This window comes from Patagioenas fasciata, chromosome 13 (assembly GCF_037038585.1).
Source record: "Patagioenas fasciata isolate bPatFas1 chromosome 13, bPatFas1.hap1, whole genome shotgun sequence".
Taxonomy (NCBI): domain Eukaryota; kingdom Metazoa; phylum Chordata; class Aves; order Columbiformes; family Columbidae; genus Patagioenas; species Patagioenas fasciata.
The window spans coordinates 24,453,432-24,476,335 of record NC_092532.1 but is presented as its reverse complement, the minus strand read 5'-3'; the positions used below and the strand labels follow the sequence as shown (position 1 = coordinate 24,476,335).

Sequence of the window (22,904 nt, the reverse complement as noted above, 5' to 3'; positions counted from 1 at the left end):
TTGAAATAAAAACAAGCATCACTTTAAAATTTCCCATGAAATATAAATTCAGAAAGAATGTGTATTAGAAATACATTGTGAACTGAAGCATGGCAGAAAAAAAAAGTGAAAAGCTACAAGAAAATATATAGATTTGAATTGCTTTAAACAGATTAAAAGCCAAAACCGTGGAATACTGCCACTAACGTTATACTTAACCCAGACCAACCCTGGGCTGCCAGCAGATTTGCAGCAGGCAGCGTCACCAGCCCTGGGAACCTCTCGGAATGCTGGCCAGAGCAGTCTGCCAGAACATCACTTATTGTCTTCTGCAAATAATTTTGCATTAATCTCATAGTAGCTCCCTATATAATTGTTTTGCTTCTGTATTCTCATTTTGCTCTGAAATAGAAAAAATCCACTTGAAACTAAGAAAACGCCACAGGCTGTATGTGAAATCACATGTTTTAGTTCTTAGCTTACTATATTTTTCAGTTTTGCTTCATAAGTCTTGCCTTCCCTATAAGAGTAATCTGTAGTTTCATTGAAACTGTGGTTTAGTCTAACCTGAAAAGCAAGTTCCAATTCAGCAGCATTTGCAAGACTTACAAATATCCTTCTTTTGGTCAAATAACTCTATGATGTGCTGACATATTTTGTTCAAAATGCTTTCTTGAAACAGAACAAATTGAGATAGTACTGTTGCCAAATGAAGGCCATAACTCAGCACTATGCTCTCCCATCTATGCTTCTGCACACCTTCCTTGAGAGGAATAGTGTCAGTAGTATCAGGTAGGGTAACAATCCTGAAAATCAGGGCCACAAGATATGAGAATCTGTACTTAAATTATGATCTGGTTTTACATGCAAAATACTGAGAGCTAGCTCAGCTCAGTTTTTAAGGAGATAAGCATCACTTAATCCAGTTACTGACTAGACGAAAGAAGCATTATTCACTTGCCTAAGAACCTTATTGAATTGTGGGAAACAAGAAATACCATTGCCATCTTATCAGTGACAAATATCTAGCAATTTTCTTCTTTAATAAGTGGAAAGAATTTGAGTTTATGAGTCCAATCCAGTCTCTCTTGATCCTGCAGGCTTCCCCCAGGAACACACTTTAAGAATTGCAGGACAAATTCTTCAGTGCTATCAAAATAAAGTAATTTAAAGAAAAGGATAAAGTTTGCCGTATGGCACCTATGACTTTGGGTAGTGTAACTGATAAAGGAAATAATATTGACTTTCTGCTTATTAAATATCACTGATGTTCACAAAGCCATGTCCTCTGTTTTAAAGGTCATATGCAGCAAAAGATTACATACCAGGGACTGTGCAGATCAGGTAGACAGCTAAAGACGGGTGGTCCGCTTATCTTACAGCTGGGGTTGCTAACAGCCGTTTACCAGGAACACCCATGGAAACCCACACATCTATCACAACACCATGGCAGATTAAACCCCAGAATTGTGTGCAGTCATCGCTATATGACGCACATTGTATGATATTTAACCTTTAAACTAAATGCACTATTGTAACAATCTGATAAGCAAGAGTTGTGTTTGTTCAGAAAAGCGTAGCTGACTTCACAGGTGAAGGGGCCTCCGTTCAGACTGAGGGTGGTCATCCGCTGCCGGCTGCGTGGCAGCACAGCTTGCTAAAATGTGCCCTCCTGGAGTGGCCTGAAAACACTCCTGAACAACCGCTCCCGTGAATTAATGAACAGTAAGGCTCTTTCACTTCAGGCCACTCTCTTTCTATGTTATGGATACCAGCAAGGGTGATGACGTTACTTTTTAATATAGCTTTGTTGATTTTTTTGAACAGAACTCAGTTTTAAATCAAAATCGTAAGAAGTATGTCATTTTCTAGCGTAATATGCCGATATGAGCTTTTGGTCATCAGGATAACTGCACAATTAGCATTTCCACAAGAACCTTCCTATAAGACAACCCTCATCTAGCTCTTAAAGTGGTGTTTAGTTTGGTGGTTGTTTTTTCTTGGTTTGGTTTTGGATTTTGGTTGGTTTCTTGTGGTTTTCACTGGGCTGTTCTTCTCTCCATCATTAGGGATGCTTTGCTGACCAGTACCATTAACTGTGTCACAAGTTTCATCTCAGGATTTGCAATTTTCTCCATATTGGGCTACATGGCTCATGAGCACAAAGTTAAAATTGAGGATGTAGCCACTGAAGGTAAGAAGTTAATTTTATATTAGTTTTACCCCCTTTTGTCCACCATTTCTTGGCAAATGTGTTTATATTTGTTTTAAACAAGTGTGTGAAAATCTCATGGAAGTGATGTGAATTAAATTACTTGCAACTATAACTCTGTGCATAAATGCCTTGCTGAAATGTGAACTCCAAATGGTATTGATCCATCCCACCTCCACTGAACTGAGGTTCCCCAGCATCCCGCCCCTCACAAGTTCAGCTACTCAGCGTGATGTGGACTGATGTAAAAGTCAACTTACTCATTATTTATCTTAAAATTAACACTTTTTTGAAGATAAGAAACATCCTTTAGTAATACATTATTTTCTCCTTTTCTGTTTCAGGAGCTGGTTTAGTTTTCATCCTGTATCCAGAGGCAATTTCAACTCTTTCAGGATCTTCGTTTTGGGCTGTGGTGTTCTTCATCATGCTCCTTACTCTTGGCATTGACAGTTCTGTGAGTATTTTCTCTTTCTGGCCTTGACATTTTTCCTTTACTTTTATATTCTGTAGCTGAAGCGCTTGAACAGGGGCTTTGTTACATTTCAAGTAAATGCTCTGCACATTCCCTGAATCTGTTCTCACAGTCACAGCCAACATACCAATAGTATTACACCTGGCAGTATATTTAAAGACTCACAGTATTTAAGATGTTTAGGAAAAGATGAAATCTTTTCTAAGCCAACAAATAGCCACTCGCTGCTGGGGTTTTTTTAGTGACCTTACAGAATGACCTTAGAAAGGGGCTGTCCATCGTCAATTATTACAATTTAAAGGTATGACCGAACATCATCTCTAAGAACTATTACTACCACCAAGCTGCAAGGAGGTTTTGGAACCCAACTTGCAAAACACAAGCCACAGTAAAACATTCATTAGGGCAGTTTCTGGAAGACGTTTTTACATGTGCTGAAATTAATTCATCTGCTCAAGACAGACAATATCTAAAGGTGATCTGATTTCTTCTACAAGCAATGCTACAGAATCTTCTGTAAATTTAGCCAGTTGTAAAATCGCACCAGAATATTCCCATAGTGGTTTTATTTTACTACTGTCTTACTGCAAAGTGTCTACTCTAATGAGCGTATTTGCTCTTTCCATAATGTGATGACTTTTACTGTACCCTGATATTCAGGATCACAGAAACTTCAGCCCAGAAAATATCCCAAGTCATTTGTACTGCTTTGTTCTTGCCAAAGAGGCATCAAGACAGCCTGTTATATTTAGGCTAAAAGTTGAGTAATTTCTGGGGAAAAAACAGAGTCTTTAAGGAATAGTGAACCATGAACAAAAAGTCATCACTTTGAGTAGGGTAGGGGTTTCCCTACTATTCTAAAGCGTAAAACTCTCTTTCGTCATTCTGAATGTACAATGGCAAAAATGGTGTTTCCATTGCTTACAACTTCAGAAAACTTCATTCATTTTCAAGGACAAAAAAGGGAAGGAATGAACTGACACTGAGAATAAAACTGCGAAAAATTAGGTTGCAGGAGGAAGCTTTGATAATCATTGGCAAACGGCTCAGTGAGATCCTGTGGAGTGAGCTCTGAGCTGGAAAGGTCAGATTCAGGTCTAAATGTTTCCAAAGTGTTTAGATTTTTGGATTCCAGCTCAGGTTCAAATAAGTTTATCTTTATACACCAAGATCTGGATCCTCATTCAAAACGTTGAGACCAAATTACATCTGAGTTTATAGCTTGGCCAATTTTTCAGCTGTAAGCAGACACGAAGGGTGGAAAGGAAGGGTTCAGCACAGTGAAAGGGCATGAACGACGCAGCAGGAACAGGGAAGAATTAAGAAGAAAATACATGTTCAAAGGTGTCTAGATCCAAAACAGTTAACTTTGCAAGACAAACATAATTTAAGGCAATGCAAAGAAACATTTGAGTGACAAAGACACAGGGCTTTAGATCGCAGAACCCACTTTTCCTGCAGTGGAGAAGGCTCTTTCTTGTAGAGCTCATTAAAATACTTTGAACTGATAAACTGCAGCCAAGTTTAGCTCTTTCTTTCCAAAAGCTGAAGGAACTGCTTGTTCACGTTTTGTTCAGGGTTTTTTATGATTCAGATAAGAAAACTCAGGTCATGTAGTATTTTTTTTATGGTGGTCTTCTCAACTCTCTCCCTACATTTGACTGATCAAGTCCCTGACGGGAAAATCAAAATTTTTAAAGCTAAAAATCAAATAAGTCAAAGCTACAGAGGAAAAATTATATATGAATCCTTTGATTCATGCATGTAAGTCTGCAATGGCACAGAAGTACAGACATCTGTACAGAAATGTCGAAGTGTTTAAGCAAAGAGAAATCTGATCACGCAATTTTAAGCGAGCAACAATGAGAATGACAGAAAATGGAACAAATGTTTGCAAACGTTTCTTTTGGAGTAGCATCAAGCTTAGCATACAGAATCAACAACGGGAATAAATCATGACGCATTAAGTAGTCCTTAGCCAAAATAATCCAAGCCATCTCTTTCTATTTTCAACTTCTCCAAGACCATCTAAGTGCCAACACGGTGACAACTTCAGAGAAATCAAATATTAAACCCTCTTAACTGCAGGGCGCTCACTGATGCCCTCCCAAGACACGAGGAACTACAAGCCTGCACGAGGTTTTGGGACGTTTTACTTGTCAACGTTAGTCACATTTTAAAAGAAAAAACGAAGGAGGGAGGTCCACTGCCCCTCAGTTCGGCTCCAGACAGGAATTAATCCTCTGCTACCAGTTCCAACCAGCGATGGTGATGAATCAGATTCTTAGGGGAAAGGGACAGGCTGCATCAGCTGCTGTCTTGCACTGAACACTCTAGGTTTTGCCATAATCTTTCAGCATCTGAAAAAGGATGGAATCTGGCCTCCCCAAAATATTAAATAAATGTATTTATGATGACAGGAGACTGGAATTCATTTTCCAGCTTCTTGGTGGAGGGGGAGGCAGAGCGCTTCCTTTGGTGAAAGGAATTAAAACTCATAACCACCTATATGACCCAGCAATTTCAAGGAAAGCTTGAAAAGTACCTTTCGTATATTGCAAAACAATGGCTAACGTTCACCATTAACTTCTAGAAAAAAGGATTAAATTCTTTTAAATTACATCAAGCTTCCTCTGTTGTGAGTCTTTGAGGTCTGTACAGGTTTTTGTGAAACTATATTTGGTTAAATAATGCCTAAACTGAATCTTTGTTCAGTACACTTCCCCTAAATGCTTGTTTTGTCTGTCTTTGTACTGGAAATCAGTTAAGGAGTTTGGTTACCTAAGCTACCAGCTTTTGCTCCAAAGTATATCAAAATGTATATTATTTTCCCCAACGTACAGTCTCACCACCCTGGTGAGTCAAAGGTCCTGCAGAGGATTTGGCTATCGAGACAACCACCATGGCAATTGATACCCAGCTGCCTGACTCGGGTCTCTAGCACAAGAAAATAAATCATACCGCAGAACGCCAGAGCTGAAGTGTCAGAAATCATACAGTGGTTGTGAATTCATTATCGAAGCTGCTTCGCGTTCTCTGGTCTGTATTTAGAGCAGCCAGGAGCATTTACCCAGGCCTCTTGCCCTTTCCTCTCCAGATGGGCGGGATGGAGGCCGTCATCACCGGCTTGGCAGATGATTTCCAAATTCTGAAGCAGCACAGAAAGCTCTTCACTTTTGGGGTTTCTTTTGGCACTTTCCTACTTGCCCTTTTTTGCATCACCAACGTAAGTACAACAAAAGTTTCCATCAACAAGCTCCCTTAAAAATGCACTTAACCTGATCAGACAGAAGTGTCAATAGGCTCAGGTGACTTTTTGTTATAAATTTTAATCCTTTTAGTTACTTTTAGTCTTATCTGCATGACACTTCTCTGCTTTTTTGCACGAGATCATTAGCTATCAACCCGACCTACAAGCCTTCGTTCCAGAAGAACTGTCCAATTACTGGTTTTGTCTGGGGTTCTGGTTGGTTTTGCTGTTTGTTTGTGTGTGTGTTTGCTGGGGGAGGGTGGGGGTGGTGTTGGCTGTTCGTTTAAATCACATTGAATGGAACTGTCCTGTGCTTATTCCTGTGTGAGGAACTAAGAACTGTAAGCGACCAGACTCCGTCCTCTGGCCACTCTCCAAACAAACAGGCAGCACTCGCTTCTTGGGAAAGGAGTTTAGAATAACCATCTCCCCACCGTGCGTGTCTTCATGTTCCTTCATGTACCCAGGTCTTATCTCAGCACCACAGAAAGCACACATAATTTACCTTGAACATTTAGTAGCCTGTATTGATTACTACCATTGTCCTAAATGATTTGCCTCACTAGGATTCAACAGCTGATTAAAAGATGAGAATCACAGTGTTCTAAGGTTGGAGAGAACTTTAGCTTTTCTTTTTCGAGAAAACAGAAAGCAAGCCCCGTAAGCAAAGATGCCGAAAGTGTCAGGAAACAACTGTCATTTGAGGCGTCCATGAAAGCAGATGTGCCGAACCTCTCCCTTCCCTAGTAATCGTTTTCAGATCTATCAAGGTGACTGAAATGGCGTGTTTATAAATGACAGAGCTCTTTCTACACTCAAAGAACACCCCAATATTTTTACTCTAGTTTCCTCAACCTGGAAAACATTTGAGACACTAAAAATAGACATATCATTTAAAATACCTATCCTTTTAATACCACGCTCTCTCCATTGTTACCTAAACTGCACATGCTCCTTCCTTATTCAAAGTTTCAACTGGGGTAACTCTTCCTGAAGTACAAGATCAAGCGAGCTAAAGCAGTTGGAGACAACAACCTACCTCAGCTTTCCAACCACAGCACCTGTTTAGACTCCAGCTCACCCCAGCAGCTGGAATGCACAGAACTGGCAAACCTGGCCAAACGTGTCGGTTCGCATAACAGAACATTTCTAGTGTGTACAGAATACAAAGAAAAACCCTTGTGATACCATCACATTGAATTAATCTGTTTGATTTTGTCCACTGAAATTTTAAGACTGTGTTTTCAAAACATGTTTCTTACAAAACTGTATTTGTCATTCACTTTACTAAGTCTGCTAGCAGAGGCATTCATTTAGAGCAGGTGTAGAGCAAAAACAAGAGGTCAAACACAAACGGCATTCAATAAGCAACATTTTCTTTCTAACACAACAGCCAAAGTTCATTCAGTTTCCGGACAAGTCCCCACAGAATTAAAAACCTAAACAAGCCCTAAGTACTGTTCTCTCTGTTTTCGTAAATACACACAGCTGTTTCAAAACAGCATCTTTTTATAAGAAAAAAAGAGAACTGATTGATTGCAGAGATTACAGTCACCTAGAGATCTAAATAGTACAAGTGTTATTTATACCATTGGTAAAAGACGGAAAATAATTCGTTCATTCCTCCTTTTGTGAACAGACAGATTAAGTTTGGTTGTAAAAAAATATTTTAACGAAAATCTGGGGCAACCACAAAGACATCCATTGTTTACACGTGACAAAGAAAGTGCTGGAACACTCTGTTCAGGTTCGTTTGAAACACGTGAATGTATCATGGTCTTCCATTACTCATTAGCCTGAACCAAACAAAATGAGCAGTAATTTACACAAATTCGTACCACATTGTAAAATGGGACAAATTGCAGCTCAGAAGTCCTCAGTCACGCACCACCGAAGAGCAGAAGCGCGCTGTTGCAGAGGAAGGCGATCGCGCTGGCCCTCCCCGCCGAGCAAAGCCTCCTAACGCCGCGGCGCGCACGGCACACGGGGAGAGCTGCGCCGCGCGGGGGTGACGGAGCCCCAGCAGCAGCTGCTCCCTTGGCACGGACGCGGGAGACGGGGATCCAGGCACTCTGGGAAAAGCAGACAGCAGCCTAAGGCTGCAGGTTCACTTGGCTGCAGAATAATTTGCCTCAGGAACAGTGGGAATGGTTGTGGAAGCTCTGTAGCACTCCACTCCTGCCGGTCAGTTAGGAGACGCTGGTGAGCTGCTGTAGGCCGGCCCTGTCCCGAACAGCCGGTGCCCTCAGGGCGCCTGCTAATTGTGCCAAGAGGAGGCTTCCAGTTCCCAGCTCCGTGGGGACACAGGTGAAAAGCAGCATCTTTAGAAGAGTGCAAGTCTGATTCTACTATTTTGTAGGCAAATATGACTCTGTGTCTGCAGCACAGGCTCCATATAAAATACTTGGGTTAAGATAACGTTTCAAGTAAAGCAGATTTCTGTTAATTAGATACTAAACTACTGAGATTATTCTATTTGTAACTTTGTTTTGTTGCACCTTCTAACTCCCCGACGCCAGGGTGGAATCTATGTGCTCACACTTCTGGACACATTTGCAGCTGGGACCTCAATATTGTTTGCTGTTCTGATGGAGGCGATTGGAGTTTCCTGGTTTTACGGTAAGCACTTCATTTTGCACCTGCAAAATCTCTTCTAAAATTCCAAGTGCTCATGACAGGCTTGCGCACACATTGTTTTAAGGGAAAACAGCATAGCCTTGTACACGTGAAACCACGAGCAGCCAGGTTTCGTGCCGTGACTTTCGTCTGATTTATGAGCAGTGGCAGGAGCGCGGATGTTCGGTGGGCCAGGCTTTGAAACCCTGCACAAAACCAAAGAAAACTGCCCTGTGAAGGAGACCACAGAGGGATGGAAATGTTGCTGCTCTTGCCAGTGGTTCACAGCTGTTAGCAGAAGTGATGACTTGCGGTAACAAGTTTATACCCAGCAGTTTCACAGAAAGTAGATTAACCTAAATACAGACTCACTGTTTCCTCCTTTCCATTATTTCCCATGGGCCAACTTCAGGATCCCCCCATGCAATACAAATAGAGGTCCTTTGTCTTTAGAGAGCTATAATAATTCATACATTAGTCCCTTTTGTTTGAGACAATATTCTACTTAAATGTAAAATTTATTTTATAGCATGGTATGGAATACCCAACACCCTAGACACCAGAAATAGCAGTGTTTCTAGTATTTCATACTAACTTATGCCAGAAGAAGGGTGCAGTAATTTGCTCTACCCCCGACAGGGCAGGCTTTGGGAGAACACAGCCTATCTCTGCCCCGGGCTGTGCCGGGTACGCCAGGCACAGTGCACTGGTTTGCCACGGCACTCGGAAAGTATATGGCTCACAATTTAAGTCAGGTCTCAGAAGATGTGCCCAGCTTATTAAATCACTTCCCTGGCTTTATTTGGTCTTTAATATATATCTCCGCACTAAATTTAAATAAATAAAAAGCAAGACACTTGATACACAAGTTTCATAAAAATGAAGAAAAACATCTTTTCCTTTCCCGCTATATAAACGACCATGGTGATGGCAAACAGCCACGTTCACTGCTCTGAACCCACATGGATGCACTTGGATGACCTTAACTGGGAAAACCCCAACAAGCTGAAGTTGTGCTTTCCGCCACAACTGCGACTGTGCCAGCGTGACAGGACGCCGAGCGTGCCCGAGCTCGGCCTCGGCCCACGGCAGTGCGGTCTTGCCAGGTGTCCTGTATTGTCTAACTTCACCAAGAGGAAAAATCCTCTGCCATAAGTGATAAAGTTTACTGCTACTCTCAAAGTGAAATAAAGGTTAAACTGAATATTGCATACAGTAGCAGTACTTGAATATTTGATTATACGCACGGCCTGCTAACCTCTGATTACAAAGTTATGAGGGATTGCCTGGCCTGGGGCAGTTCTCCCCAACCCTAATACAGCATTTGAGAGATAAGGTGGTTTTAAATATCTGAAATCAGGGTTCCAAATATTTCCTTTCTCCTCTATGTCCCCATCCTACAAGAGTTCTTCTCATGTTCTATCACTGACCCAGAGTTCAAAATTTCCCCTATCACATGGGAAGGCCAGGCAATTCATAGCTTATTCACTGGAAAAGATGCCACCTTCAGAAGAGCAGAAATTACAAAGTGCTGTTAAGTCACCGAATCAAACACAGGGAAAAAAAAAAGTCAGAATTTAATCTGAATTAAGCATATCTTGCTTTGGGGGAGAATGCTGCCAGTTCCTTGTCACAGACAGGGCTAGTAAAAGTACAAGGATCCCAAAATGAATATCTCATTTTCTCCAAATAAAGCAAAACCATTCTGCATCTCAGGTCTTATACCAGTCATCTCACTGCAATAGTGCTAACTATCAGTTCGATCTGAAATTGCTCGCTGCTAGATTAATCAAGTTTCTTGAGCTCTTTTCTTCTCAATTCCTCTTAATTCTCATGTCATACTCACTGGTTGGTCACAAGTCTCTCCAGTATTACCAGGTTTCAATGTCACAGCAGCCTGCAAATCTCTTTCCTATAAAGTCTGTATGGAACTGGCTGCCCTGATGCTCAGTATGAGTGTTCTTCCCCCTAAAGTCATCTTCATTTCTATTTGGAGACAGTGTTTGTAGGCAACATAGGATTCAGCAGGTTCCTAGACATTAGCATTCCCACTGCTGTATACTTCCCTCGGTCTTTTATTTGTCCATCCATGCTGTGCCACCATGTTCCTCTTGTCAAACTCTCTCTTGCAGTTAAAAACTGTTGATAAGTGAATGAGGTGAAAGAATGGCATTTACGTCTAAAGCTGTCTAATCTACTAAAGAAATAGCTTTTAGCTTTAATGTACTAATTCTGTCACCCAACATGGGTATGGACCTAGCACCTCATATGCTATTCTCTCTCAAAATAGGAGAGACACTAGATTTCACCCCTGTAAAAGAACTGAATGCACAAATGTGATCACAGCTTAGCTTGGAAGCAGAGGCATAACATATTCTGCAGTTAGTAAGGGCAAGTTATCATCTGCTGCTACTAAAATAGGATTTACTACACTTTACAGTAGCTAGGTCTTGTATGTGCTTCACAGACTAAGCCAGGGCAAGTAAAATATTGTTCATTTGTTGCACCTGGTGTCCATCATCCATTCCCTTCTCCCTCCTGCCTCCCCATAACCAGAAAAAATATCTATTATTTTGTCCTAAACAGCTGACGGATGTTTTTACTGACACAGCGTGACCTGCTGCTTTATAAAGACCTTATTACAGCCCCAGGTTCCATTTGAATTTATTAAATCTGGCATTGTCTTGTCTACCTCTTTTTTCTAATAGACCCCAGCTGCCTTAATGACCCACTTGAATATTAAGCCAGCCTGAAGGCAAGCATTGACATTTTGGCACAGACCAAAAATGTGGAAATTTAGTTCAGATTATACCTATGACCATTTGCTGTGAAGTTTCTTCTGGAAAAGGCCACCTGTGTGTAAGAGAAGGGAGAGCTAGTTCATTTTACTATACGCAGGTATTTCAGTTATGGCTGCTAGGTTGTTGCCATTCCTCCTCTTGCACAGCCCTGACACCGTCCCTCTGATGCACAGTCTGGGAAAGGCCAGACGCCTGTCTCACTGACACCGACTGCTCTTTGCTGTAGCTCTGATTTTGCCCTGGAAAAGCAAGGAGATTATTTCAACATTAAGCACCAGATCTCCAGCAAGCAATCTCAAGTTCTGTTTGCGGTACACCAGTTCCTTCCTGTATTTAAACCAGTCACCCCCAGTTTTGGTTTATCCTACAGAATTGCAAAAATAAAATAGGTAAATGCTTTCAAGAACTGGAAAAAACCAAGCCCTACAGGTAGCGTCGCCTGTTGCTATCGCTATGTTCTACTTCACAGGTTGATTCTTAGAATGATTATTTGAAGACACACGGTGTTGAAAAGGCACGCTGTTGAACAAGCTGCCCAAGAGCTTGGCCTGCTTACACCCCGTTTTCAGCAGAAGTTATAACACAAAGCACTATTCGAGCTCTGGGTCTGTCTGCCTGGAAACCAATAACTAACATTTTTGGAGCTACCTAGTCCTTGTCTTTGACCTTCTGCACAATGATAAATTTCACTCAGTATTTATAGCAGTTGAAATTCAGTCACTTTAAATTTAATCTAATTCTATTTGCAGTGCCTTCTGTGAACTTTAAAGAGCATTTGCAGATCCTTTTGGCTCCTTTGCTTCGCCTGTACATAACAAGGGGAAGAGCAGGATGGGAGGAAATCAAAGAAAAGTTTGCACTCAAATATCCAGACCTTGTAAATACATCACAGCCTGACTGCATGTAAAAGACTAACTCAGGCTATCGGAATTATTTACATTGAATAAATCCTGCTGAACTGATCCACAGGAAAAGAAACAATTATTATGGTAAACTATACATCCCCTCTAACAAACAAATACACATGGCAAAACCCTGCATTTCTGCTGCTTACCTGATAGGGTTCAGGATTAAAAGAAAACTTCTTGAACACATCAAGTACAATGAACTATGAATTAGTAGAAAGACATGACAGATTGTACTAAGAGAACTACTTCTCTTTGAGCCTACATGTCTAAGGCATAAAGTTAGACATGGTTTCCTTTTTAAAGAAAAATAAGGAGGACATTTTTTCCCTGGTTTTATATCAGCAATAATCACCCCATTCTAAAATACAGTGTGGAAAACAGCATGGTCTTAGATTAAAACTTTGCAAGATACCTCATACTGTCCAACCAAAATAGAATCAATTACAAAAACTGGGAAGAAGCTACCATTCAAATGGATGTTCTACAGTCACCATTAAAATGCATGTTTGCTTTGGATAGTAAATTATAGTAAATTACTTAATGAAAAAGAAGTGTTCCAATAAATACTGAAGATAGAAAGTGTTCCACTGAAGACTATAATATCGCAGAAAGCCCACAGCATGCAGGTTAATGTGAATTAATAGTACTAGAGAAAAACAAAACCAGACGAACAAAATGTTGCATGCAGTTCCTTTCCCCTCTGGCCATGGTGTCACTGAGCACTTGTTCTGGTGGGTGAATCCCGCTGCAGGTAGCCAACCATTTGAGTGCATGTTTTTGAATGGAATACTGTTATATTGTTTTCCTGACAATAGGTATCTTGCACATTACTTCTTGTATGCTAATATGCAAAGTCTTACACTGAAATACTTTATGTTACTCTCAAGGTTTTGATAATAAACAAGCAATCAAGCCATCCATGTTACTAAACCCATACTGTATATTCCTCAAACAAGTAGCAGGACTTATCTTTGATCTATGTCTTCATCTAACGATTTTCAAGTTATTCTCTGCTGTCTTAAGTACTCCAGCAAGTAAAATGTCTGACTATTCTTGGCTTTTACTCACATGAACAAACCATGTAACTTCTGAGGTATCTACAACAGATACATTGCTAGGTATTTAGATGCATGTAGAGGTAACAATTTTAGAAAATTCTAGGTATTATAACTTCCAAAACCACATAGAATATTCTAAAAAAGGCCACCTGTGAGTAGCTACTGTACTTTTGTACGAACTTACACCAAACAGAAGCAGCATCTACCCTGTTCCTTGGGAAGGTGATGAAAGGTGCAATGACGTTGTCAGATAGAATGAACATCTGCGGTTTTGAGTGAAACACTGAAAGTACAGTATGCCATTAAATGGAACAAATAAGCCTCCTTTGACAAACTAAGAATCATACAAATCAGCCTCCCTGTCAGCAAGCAGCTTGTGTGAGGGTCTGGGTTCTCCTTCAGTGTACTCTTAACAGTATTGAGCAAGTTGGTTACAACAGTTCACAGTTATTTAAAAATGTGTCCTATTCACAGGCCAAATTCTATATATCTGTGAAATGCCACTTTTCGATGGTAATGCTATTTGCAGCAGACCTTAAGTGCTCATAGGCATTTAAGTCTTGGGTGTCAAAATGATGTCAAAGACACATCCAGTCAGAGAAGAGATCCACGTTGTTACGTGTCTCACGATTTGGAAGTCATCATTGTCTGCTGAGAAAGCAGATGTTTTGGGTAATGCCAGCATCTCGTCAGTTTAGAATTATGCCAATCTGATGTTCACATCCCTTCTAGGTGTGGACAGATTCAGTGAAGACATCCAGCAAATGATGGGCTTCAAGCCAGGACTCTACTGGAGATTGTGCTGGAAATTTGTTAGCCCTGCTTTTTTACTGGTAAGTGTTGATGATTGCTTCATCATGGAAAGAAGGACAGTAGTTCTTTTCTAGAATATACAAAAGGTACCAAGAACAAGATACTCACTGCTATACCTGCTGTTGTCAGGATGAACACAAGACACTCCAATTTAATCATTTTTTCTCCTCAATGGCATTAGTTGTATTTTGTATCGTACATTTCAGTTGTGAAAGAGAAGCTAGTGGGAGCCGTGGTCATCTTCCTCAGCAAGATTTCAAGAGCGCAGCTTTTCTTAGGGAACACAGAATATCTAGGCAGTCTTCTCCGTGTCCCCCCAGCATCCATGCATATTAAATATAAATAATTCTGTTGGGAAAACACACTAACCAGGGATAAACGGATTGTGTTAGCAAGAATTTACTTTTCACTGGAGGATACCAAGATTCCTGAATTGTGCAATGACACCTTAGAATAACTAATATGCACCTATACCCAGTAAATTAGTTGTGTGAAACACTGAATAGATGTATTAAATATACCTTGTGAGCTGCTTGATGTGAAAAACAAGTGCCTCATTACATCTGGGGGAAAAAAATCCCACAGTGTGAATTGGGTTGCTTTGTGTAAAGGTTAGGTTCAGATCTAAACTACAGTTTTAGATCAGGATCATTTCCTACCCAGATTTGGAAATCAAAAGGTCAGAATGAATAATATGAAATTCGATCTGGCTATGCTTTCCGGAGACTATTCATTGCGTTAAAGCTGTGCACTCTTAGAACAGTACTGGCATTCCAAAGGTACACAGGGTAAACTTTTACAACAGCTTTCAGGTCCACTTTTTTTTCTTTTATATATAAGTTTCTGGCCCAAATTCATCAGTAAGTACCTACCAAGCATGTATTAATTATCCTTTCAAACACTGTTCTATAGCAAAGCTTGTATGGAACTATATCCTGCAGTACTTCAAACAGGCTGACTCAAGTAGAATAGAAAAAGCTGCATCCATAGGTTTTGCACACTAGGAGGCTGCTGAAAACTCAACTCTCACCAAGAGCAGAGTTCTAGCAAGCTGGCTTGAAAAAGTTATTGCCAGTGCAACCTGCAGGGAGCTTAATATTGCTTGGTGAAACGGCTCAAATACTTTCCTACCAAGGCCTATAAACATAAGGGTCAGAACGAATCTGCAGGTAACGCATCTTTCAGCCATCACAATGCATTGATGTTTTTCCAGCTGCAACTACTAAACTTGGAACATATCAAATTAATTACTGGGTAACGATTTATTTTTAAAACCCATGGAAATTATATCACACTGGGCAAGGAACACTGGGCAGTTGTGTCACAGCTGCACATTTTCTTTATTTTCTAAAAGGCATAATGTACATTACAATCCTGATTTAGAGAGGGAAAGTAATATGATTTACCTTCTTACAGCTTATCTTTTGGGTTCTTTATTCAATACATTAAGAAAATAAACCAAATTATGTTAAACTGACCAAAATATTTAACTTAGTAATTTATACATGAAAACTATAGAGATGGCCACTTGCATGAAAAAGGTAGCTCAGCATTAGCCTACAGAATTTAAAACTACAAATTCTCTAAATTGGGTCACTTGATCTAAGAAACAGCATTTTTACATCACATGGATGAAGCATACAAAGTGCCCCACCAGAAGAGACTAAGGTCAGAAGCACAGTAAATACAAATTAAAAAAAAAAAATAAAAAGACACATCGGCTATAGTTTCTTTGCTATGTATAGTTTAGGATTATTTGGAAAAGGCTACAAAATTGTCATACTTCAGTATAATCCTTGCTCTAACAATCCCATGCATGCTTAGTGCAAAGTGGCCTCTGTTTGGGACTGGTAGCGTATCACAGCCGTTCCTAGGGATAAGCACAATTCCCTGTAGATAAAGCTAAGCTGAGGCTGGTCAGGTACACGATATCAAGAAATACCTCCTTGGAGCTTTTTGTCCCTACTGTCTGCGGCTATGTAGATCATCTCAAGAAAAATCTCAACATGGAATTAGTATTTTTCTAACTGCATTTCACACTGTCAGCTTCCTTTAACCCACATCATTACTCTCCTTGTGCAGCCTTCGAAATCCTAGGCTCAAAATACTGCAATCTGAAATTAGTATATGGAGCAGAATGTATAGGCCCAGAGAACCAAATCAACAAGCTCTCCATATTACACAATCCCTATGGATTTCACAGAAGGGAAACAGGGTGGCACCCACTCTTTCCTTTTTGTACCCGGTTTGGGACGGTGTAACAGCAGGAGAAGAACAAAACCCAAACCAAAAAACCCCAAACCTCAGCACCACACCAAAACACACCCCTTTGTTTTCCAGATCTTGAGTCTGATTGACCCTTCCTCAATAAGGGTATCGTGCTGGAGTTTGCACCATGCCTCTCACCCAAAAATGATACAAAACTTCCGAATGAAGCCTAATGCCTCTGGGAAACACAGAAGGGAATAACAATAGATCCTGCGGAGTCTTTTCTTAACTACGGAATGCCTTTTTTATATCTGTGACACTAGCTTAAATGAGGCCGCAGCACACAACTGCCTCATCTTCCCACCAAAATGTCAAATAATCTGTGTCTAAAGTATCAAAAATGAACTGAGTGCTCAGAAACGCATCAAGAACTTCAACAGTTTAAGCAGTAAGAGGCACAAACTAAACAGAATGAAGGTAGAAGGTAAAGCTGCATTGAAATATACCTTAGGGCAGCTGCCTAAAAAAACACATTATATCGGTTTTCTGCTAAGATTATTCATCTCAAAACTGTGCTTCATTTTATTCTTTCTTCCCTAGTTTGTCGTGATAGTCAGCATAATAAATTTCAAACCTTTGACCTACGATGACTACACCTTCCCTCTCTGGGCAAATCGCATTGGCTGGGGAATAGCATTATCCTCAATGATACTTGTGCCTGCCTATATTATCTATAAATTTATGAATGTGCGTGGGACCTTTAAAGAAGTAAGTGAAACACTAAAAATGTCATGAAATGTTGCTACAAAATGAAATTACTGGATCTAAGTTGGCAGTTTCTCTTATTCCTGAAACTTATTACTTATGAGTGACCTTTTGGATCCAACTGTCAGATGGACTGGAGTTTTGAGGCAGGATGACTGCATGCTATTTGAGTTTCTAGATAGAAATTAGCTTTCCAGAAAGCACCATAATAATTCTGAAAAGTTATTTTTGATGCATGTAATTAATCTGAAGAGATAATTTTTTTCCCTATTAACAAAAAAGTACTAATTATGGTATTTTCATATTCAGTTTTGAGTTATGGTCTTCACACAGCTCTACCTAAACAGCATTCAGTCCAAAGGATGCTTTATTCACTCTGTACTGGGGTGTTGTAAATGGTTATATGCGCAAAATTTATTCAGACCTCTCCTGTATTGGCAGTATAAGAGTCTCTAAGCACAGGTCCACATCCTGTGTTCAGGATAGCTTTTGTTCATGCGATGAACAGAAGAAACGCCTTACTGGGTCACAGTAATGAATCCATTTAGCCCAGCATTCTGTCTTTAACAGCAGCCACTTCGTGTTTCATTTTCTCTGTCCAGTATGTATCCTTATCCTCTATTTACTGGACTTATTTCACCATTCTGCCCAGGTTAGAACTAATGCAGAACCTTCTATTATGTTTATCACTAATATCAGAACGCTTGAAGAAACTTAATATTCAAGATAGACCAAGGTGCTGAAATAGATCTGGAAATCAAGCAAATTCTGCGATAGGCAGCGCTTATGCTCTCATCCAGCCTGTTGCTTTCTAACTACTTCAGTAAAAGAGCCAGGGTACTTGAGAGCAGCGTTTTGCACTAAATGACCCCCTTCACGCGTAATATACCTGGTCTGTGCACTGAACAGAGCAGAAACTGACGTACAAACTATTTCTGACCATCTTATTTTAATTTTTTGCCTAAAAGCAAGAAGTTTAACTTTGCAACCTTAAGAGTGCTCTTTCAGCTTCATTTATATGTTTATGTATAATATTAATATATTAATTCTATATAAACAAACCTGTTTCTATGGGAAAAATGCATTCATATTACCTTGCAGTTCAACCCCTTGTACTTTTCTTTATCAGTTCAAAATGGCATAGGATTAAGGTTCATTGCACATGTTAATGTTACCGTGACTGCCATAGTAAGTTATCTAGAGTCGTAAAACCCCTAGCGGTGCTCAGGAGTAAGACTCCTCACCGCTGTGCAGCATCAGTTTCTGTCCTGTGATGTCACAATTTCATGACCTAGTTCTACTGCTCTCCTCCCTACAGCTCCACTTACACAGCGGTGCAGCGAGACGCTGGCGCTCTAAAGCGAATCACTGAACCACCACCACAGAGAATTAACCAGAAAATAGCACCTCCTGCCTTACCTAGATAGGGTGCACCCCCTCACGCGGACCTGGCAGGCCTGCAGACACACACCTTGTTTCCAAAACGTTACAAGCACCTCACTTAACCTTCACCTCAGAAGAGCACCCCAAAGTAGAAATTCCTCTTCACCCACCCTGTTTATCATCGGTTCTAACATCTCAATGTTGTGTACAATTTCTAGCTTTGATTTTCACCAATTCCATAAGCCCTTTGCTTTGTTTCATTCCTGGGGGTTTACAAACCCATTTTCTAGAGGCACCTAAGTGTCAAAGAATAATTTATGCTGGCCCAACAGGCTTTTGCTGCTGATATTGGGATGTAGAAGCCTTTGGTCACAAACACATTTGCTCATTCATTTTTAGGTGTTGGCAAGTTCTGGTTTGTCTTTTACAGCCTTTTTCAGTCTCCCCATGAGAAATATACCAAAAGGCTAGTATATTACATCCAGATATTTGTTATAAGACATGATGCCCTAAATTGTGGCTCTTAAAAGTGTAGGGAAAGGTATGCTCTTGGTCTAATGGGAGCTCCTTAAGTTGGTTGGAAGTTCACGACAAACGTGCGATCCCAAATGGCAGACCCGGGAGAGGAGCTGGGAACAGCCGGAGCCTCCTCTCCGCTGGAACTCGCCAGCCTCACTACAGCACTGACAGAAAAGTGTCGGTTTAGGGATGTAAGGCCTGCGATGCCAGCTTGTTCCTGATGTTCTTTTCCATATGTACTTGCTCAGTGTTTGGACTTAGTATTTGCATAAACTTTGTACTGTTGTTTCTTATATTACAGGATAATACCAAGGGGCTTATAGTAAGTTTGTTCTCTCAGTGACCAAGCCGAAGGCACCTGATGCAGTGATATTAAAGATTTAAGTTACCATTTCAAACAAAGTTCATGCTACTTCCCCATTACAGATTGGGGATTACAGAGGTAATCCCACTTCATATGGCTGACTTTCTCCTCTTCTTCCCACCCGGTTTAGAGACTAGCTTACTGCATCACACCTGAAAATGAGCACCAACTCGTGGCACAAGGAAGTGTCAGGCAGTTTAAGGTTTGTACACCTTTCACCATGCTTCCTCTCCTGATACCAACCTATTCCTGTTTTTAGTAACAACTACCGGTTTGCATCAATCTTGTATTGGATACCTTTGCAGGTCTGTTGTTCCTTTTCCCCCCACCAGCATGTTAAGAGGCAGGAGGGTTATCAGCCCTGTTGGAAGACTTTTGGCACCTTCCTTCCTCAACTAAGCAGAACCCAGAATGTTGCAGGTCACCTAGATCCAGTATTTTAGATTCTATCTGAATACAGTAAGATCTCACCAAGAGATAAAGGTATTTCCAAACTATCATGTGCATTTGAACAGGTCATAGCCTCTCCCTCACTTATTGCACAACAATCTGAAATCATGCTTCCTAAACAGCAATTCCGTACCACAAAACATGGCAAACAGCAAAACAAATATCCAGTGTCCGAGCTCAGACGTAGTGTCTGCAGTGGAATAGTGTGCTAGGTTATGTGGAAGAGGCTTTCCCACAAGCCTACAATTGATTGAAAACACTGCTGGAGACTTCTTAAGCAGCCATGAAAAATATGCTATAGGATTCCAAACACTGCTTTCCTTTTAGCAAATAAAATGAGCTTATTGAACTAAAGTCCTTTTTGTCAGACATGAAAAGGATGCAAATATGAAGCTTGTTACACTTATCAGCATTCATGCCAGACCACTTTGTCTTCGAAGTTGAAAGCAACCAGAATTATGCATATCACCTCAAAACACGACCCAAATTTTATGGTGGTGGTTTGTACGTTAGTATTGAAAAAAGAAATTTGCCTTTTGCTTGCTCTGAAAAGTAATGTTTGAAGTATAGTTTTGAATTTTAAAGCCAGTGTAGATTTATGGGACACACAATGGAAGCAGGAAGAAAAGGTTTCCTGTTTCATGACCACAATTTATTTGATGTGGCCAAGAATATGTAGTAGAACAGCACCTCTTCCTGCCTTTTCTTTCCTGCCCTCACTTGTCTGAAGATTTAATATTCCATCTGCAATAACTTGATTTTTCCAGAGGCAGATGCTCCTGTGTGAGCAGGCTATAAACAGCCATTCCTACACTGTGCCACCCATCTGAACCCAAACCTATAATGGCAAAAAGGAAAAAAGATAATATCACTTAGAATAGAAAAGGTTGTACTCAGAAGTAAATTCTTAATGATACCTCAAACCATGAAAAACACTAGGGCACAGTAATTTGTTGCTGTCTTCAACAAGCAGCTAGGAATAGCTTTGTTCTGGCTGAAGCATAGTTAGTGATTCATTCGTGATGTTTCGGTTTGTAAACAGAGCACTGACTACCATAATCAAACAAGAGTTAAAGTGTTCTTCTCACGTATGTTCAGCCGTTCTGAATTTTTAAACCCAACTGAGAGCTGACTGAATAACCTGCGTGTCCAGCACATTTGTCACTACAGACTGGAATGCACAGAAATATAGGTATAATCTAGCAGTTATTTTGAAGCCTCTTTGTAGCTCTAAATTTGTCAACTAATGTATTTACACCATCCCTCGCTGTAGTCATTTGAATCAATAATGTTATTAAACAACGACTTCTGTTTCCTTACAGCTTCAACACTGGCTAACAATATGACAACCAACAGGTTGAGGAAAAAGCCAACGCGTTAAGGTAAACTGGGAATACAGAAAAGTTCAAAGCTCCCTCAACTGTGCTTGGACCAGGCTGGCTCAGAGCTTGTCCACCGACTGAGGGAAGACAACTGCTCTCATTCTCAAGGCCTCCCTTCTATTACTTGGCTTCAAACAATCTTTAAAGACTTGGTTTAATTTTTCTTATATCCTTTGGTGCCATGAGATCCCTACGTGACCAAAACTTGTGAGTTTTGCTATTGGCAGAAGTGGAGGAGGGAGGAGGAGAGGGGAAAAAAAAGCAATCAACATAAGTTAAATGTTCTTTTATTGTGAAGAAGCGAATTAGATTTTTCTGACAGTAATAATTACTTCAGATATTCATGCCACGACTTATTTTAAACATTCTTAGATCTAAGGAAGCAGTACAACTCAATTATGAGGAAAGAGCAACTTTAACTATGTACTAATGTCATTAGCTTTCTTGCCACAGTATCCTTTGGGATATGAGCGTGCATCCTTCTGAAGTGAAGACTCAGTGCTTCATTTGCAGTGGTTCGTTATGAGTTTCTTCTTCTGGTGAAGAAGGTTGTCTTTGCTGTCTGTATACGTCCCTGCCATTTTCTGTCCAGTTTACCTATACAAGCTGAAGAACAGCAGGAACAGAATTGCTGTTATAGCTAAATACAGAATACTGTTTAACACTACACTGTCCTTAATGAAAAAATATACTCCCTTATAGCAAGAATTAAAATGGCTTTATCATACAATCCATACTCCACAGACTTTTTGAGCTAAGTATGGAAGTTACATACAAATAGACAGATTTTCACCTTGTTATATTCTGTTGCAAATAAAGAATGCAAAATACATAGGAAGAGAGAATTATTTTTTAGAACTACATGATCTACCCAGAGGCACCAAAACACCAAACTTAGGCTTGGTTCTCCTGCTGTGAATGTGCTATTATAATCTAACCTGGATTCACCTACCAAGCCACTGTAAGATTGTGGTGAATAATTCAGAAGGTCCTTTTAGGCACACTCAGCTCTCTAAGCCTGCTCCAGCTCTTCTCTCTGGTAGCATTATGCAAGGTAAAAAATACAGAACAAACTCTGCGTTTGGGTGCTGTTCTTATTCTGTGATCACTTATCACTGTAGTATCTTCCAGTGATCACTAGATTTGCTAGCTTTGAGTTATTTCTCATTTATCACTAGTAAGTTGTAGAGGCAGTAGCTTCTCAGCTGAATCCAGCCCAGAGTTCACCTCTGGACCTTACCTCTGCTTTTTTTTGCCTTTATACATTCAGTTCAGCTTGTCTTTTGTACATATGTAGTGCTGCTGCTTTTTCAAATGCCTCTTTAAAATGATGGAGCTTTATTATTTACAATACTTTTTTTCCTTTTTTAAAATAGCCCAGTTTAAAAGTCCCAAGTGATTTGGGTCTTTTCCATTTATCATTGATTTATTTTCAAAATAATAGAAGGCAAATGTATATGTCTATCCTTTTCCTCTAACATAATCAATACTTTGGAACGTATCAAGTATTGTCCTTTTCTTAAAGACTCTCTGACAAACAGTAGTTTTATTTGAACAGGGTTTTAAAACCAAAGGATACTTCCTTCTAATTATAAAGGAAGTAATTTTCTGGCCCAGCTGATGGCCAATAGCTGTTTAAACCAGTTAATATTTTTCAATAATAAAGGAATTTCAAATGTTGCTATTCTAGTTCTGTAATAACACAAGAAACCAAACAATGA

General features: G+C 40.1%; 1 protein-coding gene across 2 annotated transcripts in view; it reads left to right on the top strand.

Annotated features, from left to right (window-relative positions):
• The window catches only part of LOC136107338 (sodium-dependent noradrenaline transporter-like), a 68,213-nt gene extending 46,316 nt beyond the window's left edge, over window positions 1-21,897 (top strand). For both annotated transcript variants that reach the window (XM_071814403.1, XM_065848325.2), the window contains 8 exons: window positions 2,049-2,173; window positions 2,536-2,648; window positions 5,764-5,892; window positions 8,436-8,535; window positions 14,032-14,132; window positions 16,921-17,088; window positions 19,482-19,553; window positions 21,124-21,897. In XM_071814403.1, coding sequence (XP_071670504.1) covers window positions 2,049-2,173; window positions 2,536-2,648; window positions 5,764-5,892; window positions 8,436-8,535; window positions 14,032-14,132; window positions 16,921-17,088; window positions 19,482-19,553; window positions 21,124-21,147 — 832 coding nt within the window. In that variant the 3' untranslated portion in view covers window positions 21,148-21,897. The remainder of the gene's footprint in view (window positions 1-2,048; window positions 2,174-2,535; window positions 2,649-5,763; window positions 5,893-8,435; window positions 8,536-14,031; window positions 14,133-16,920; window positions 17,089-19,481; window positions 19,554-21,123) is intronic.
• The last annotated feature ends 1,007 nt before the right edge of the window (window positions 21,898-22,904 follow it).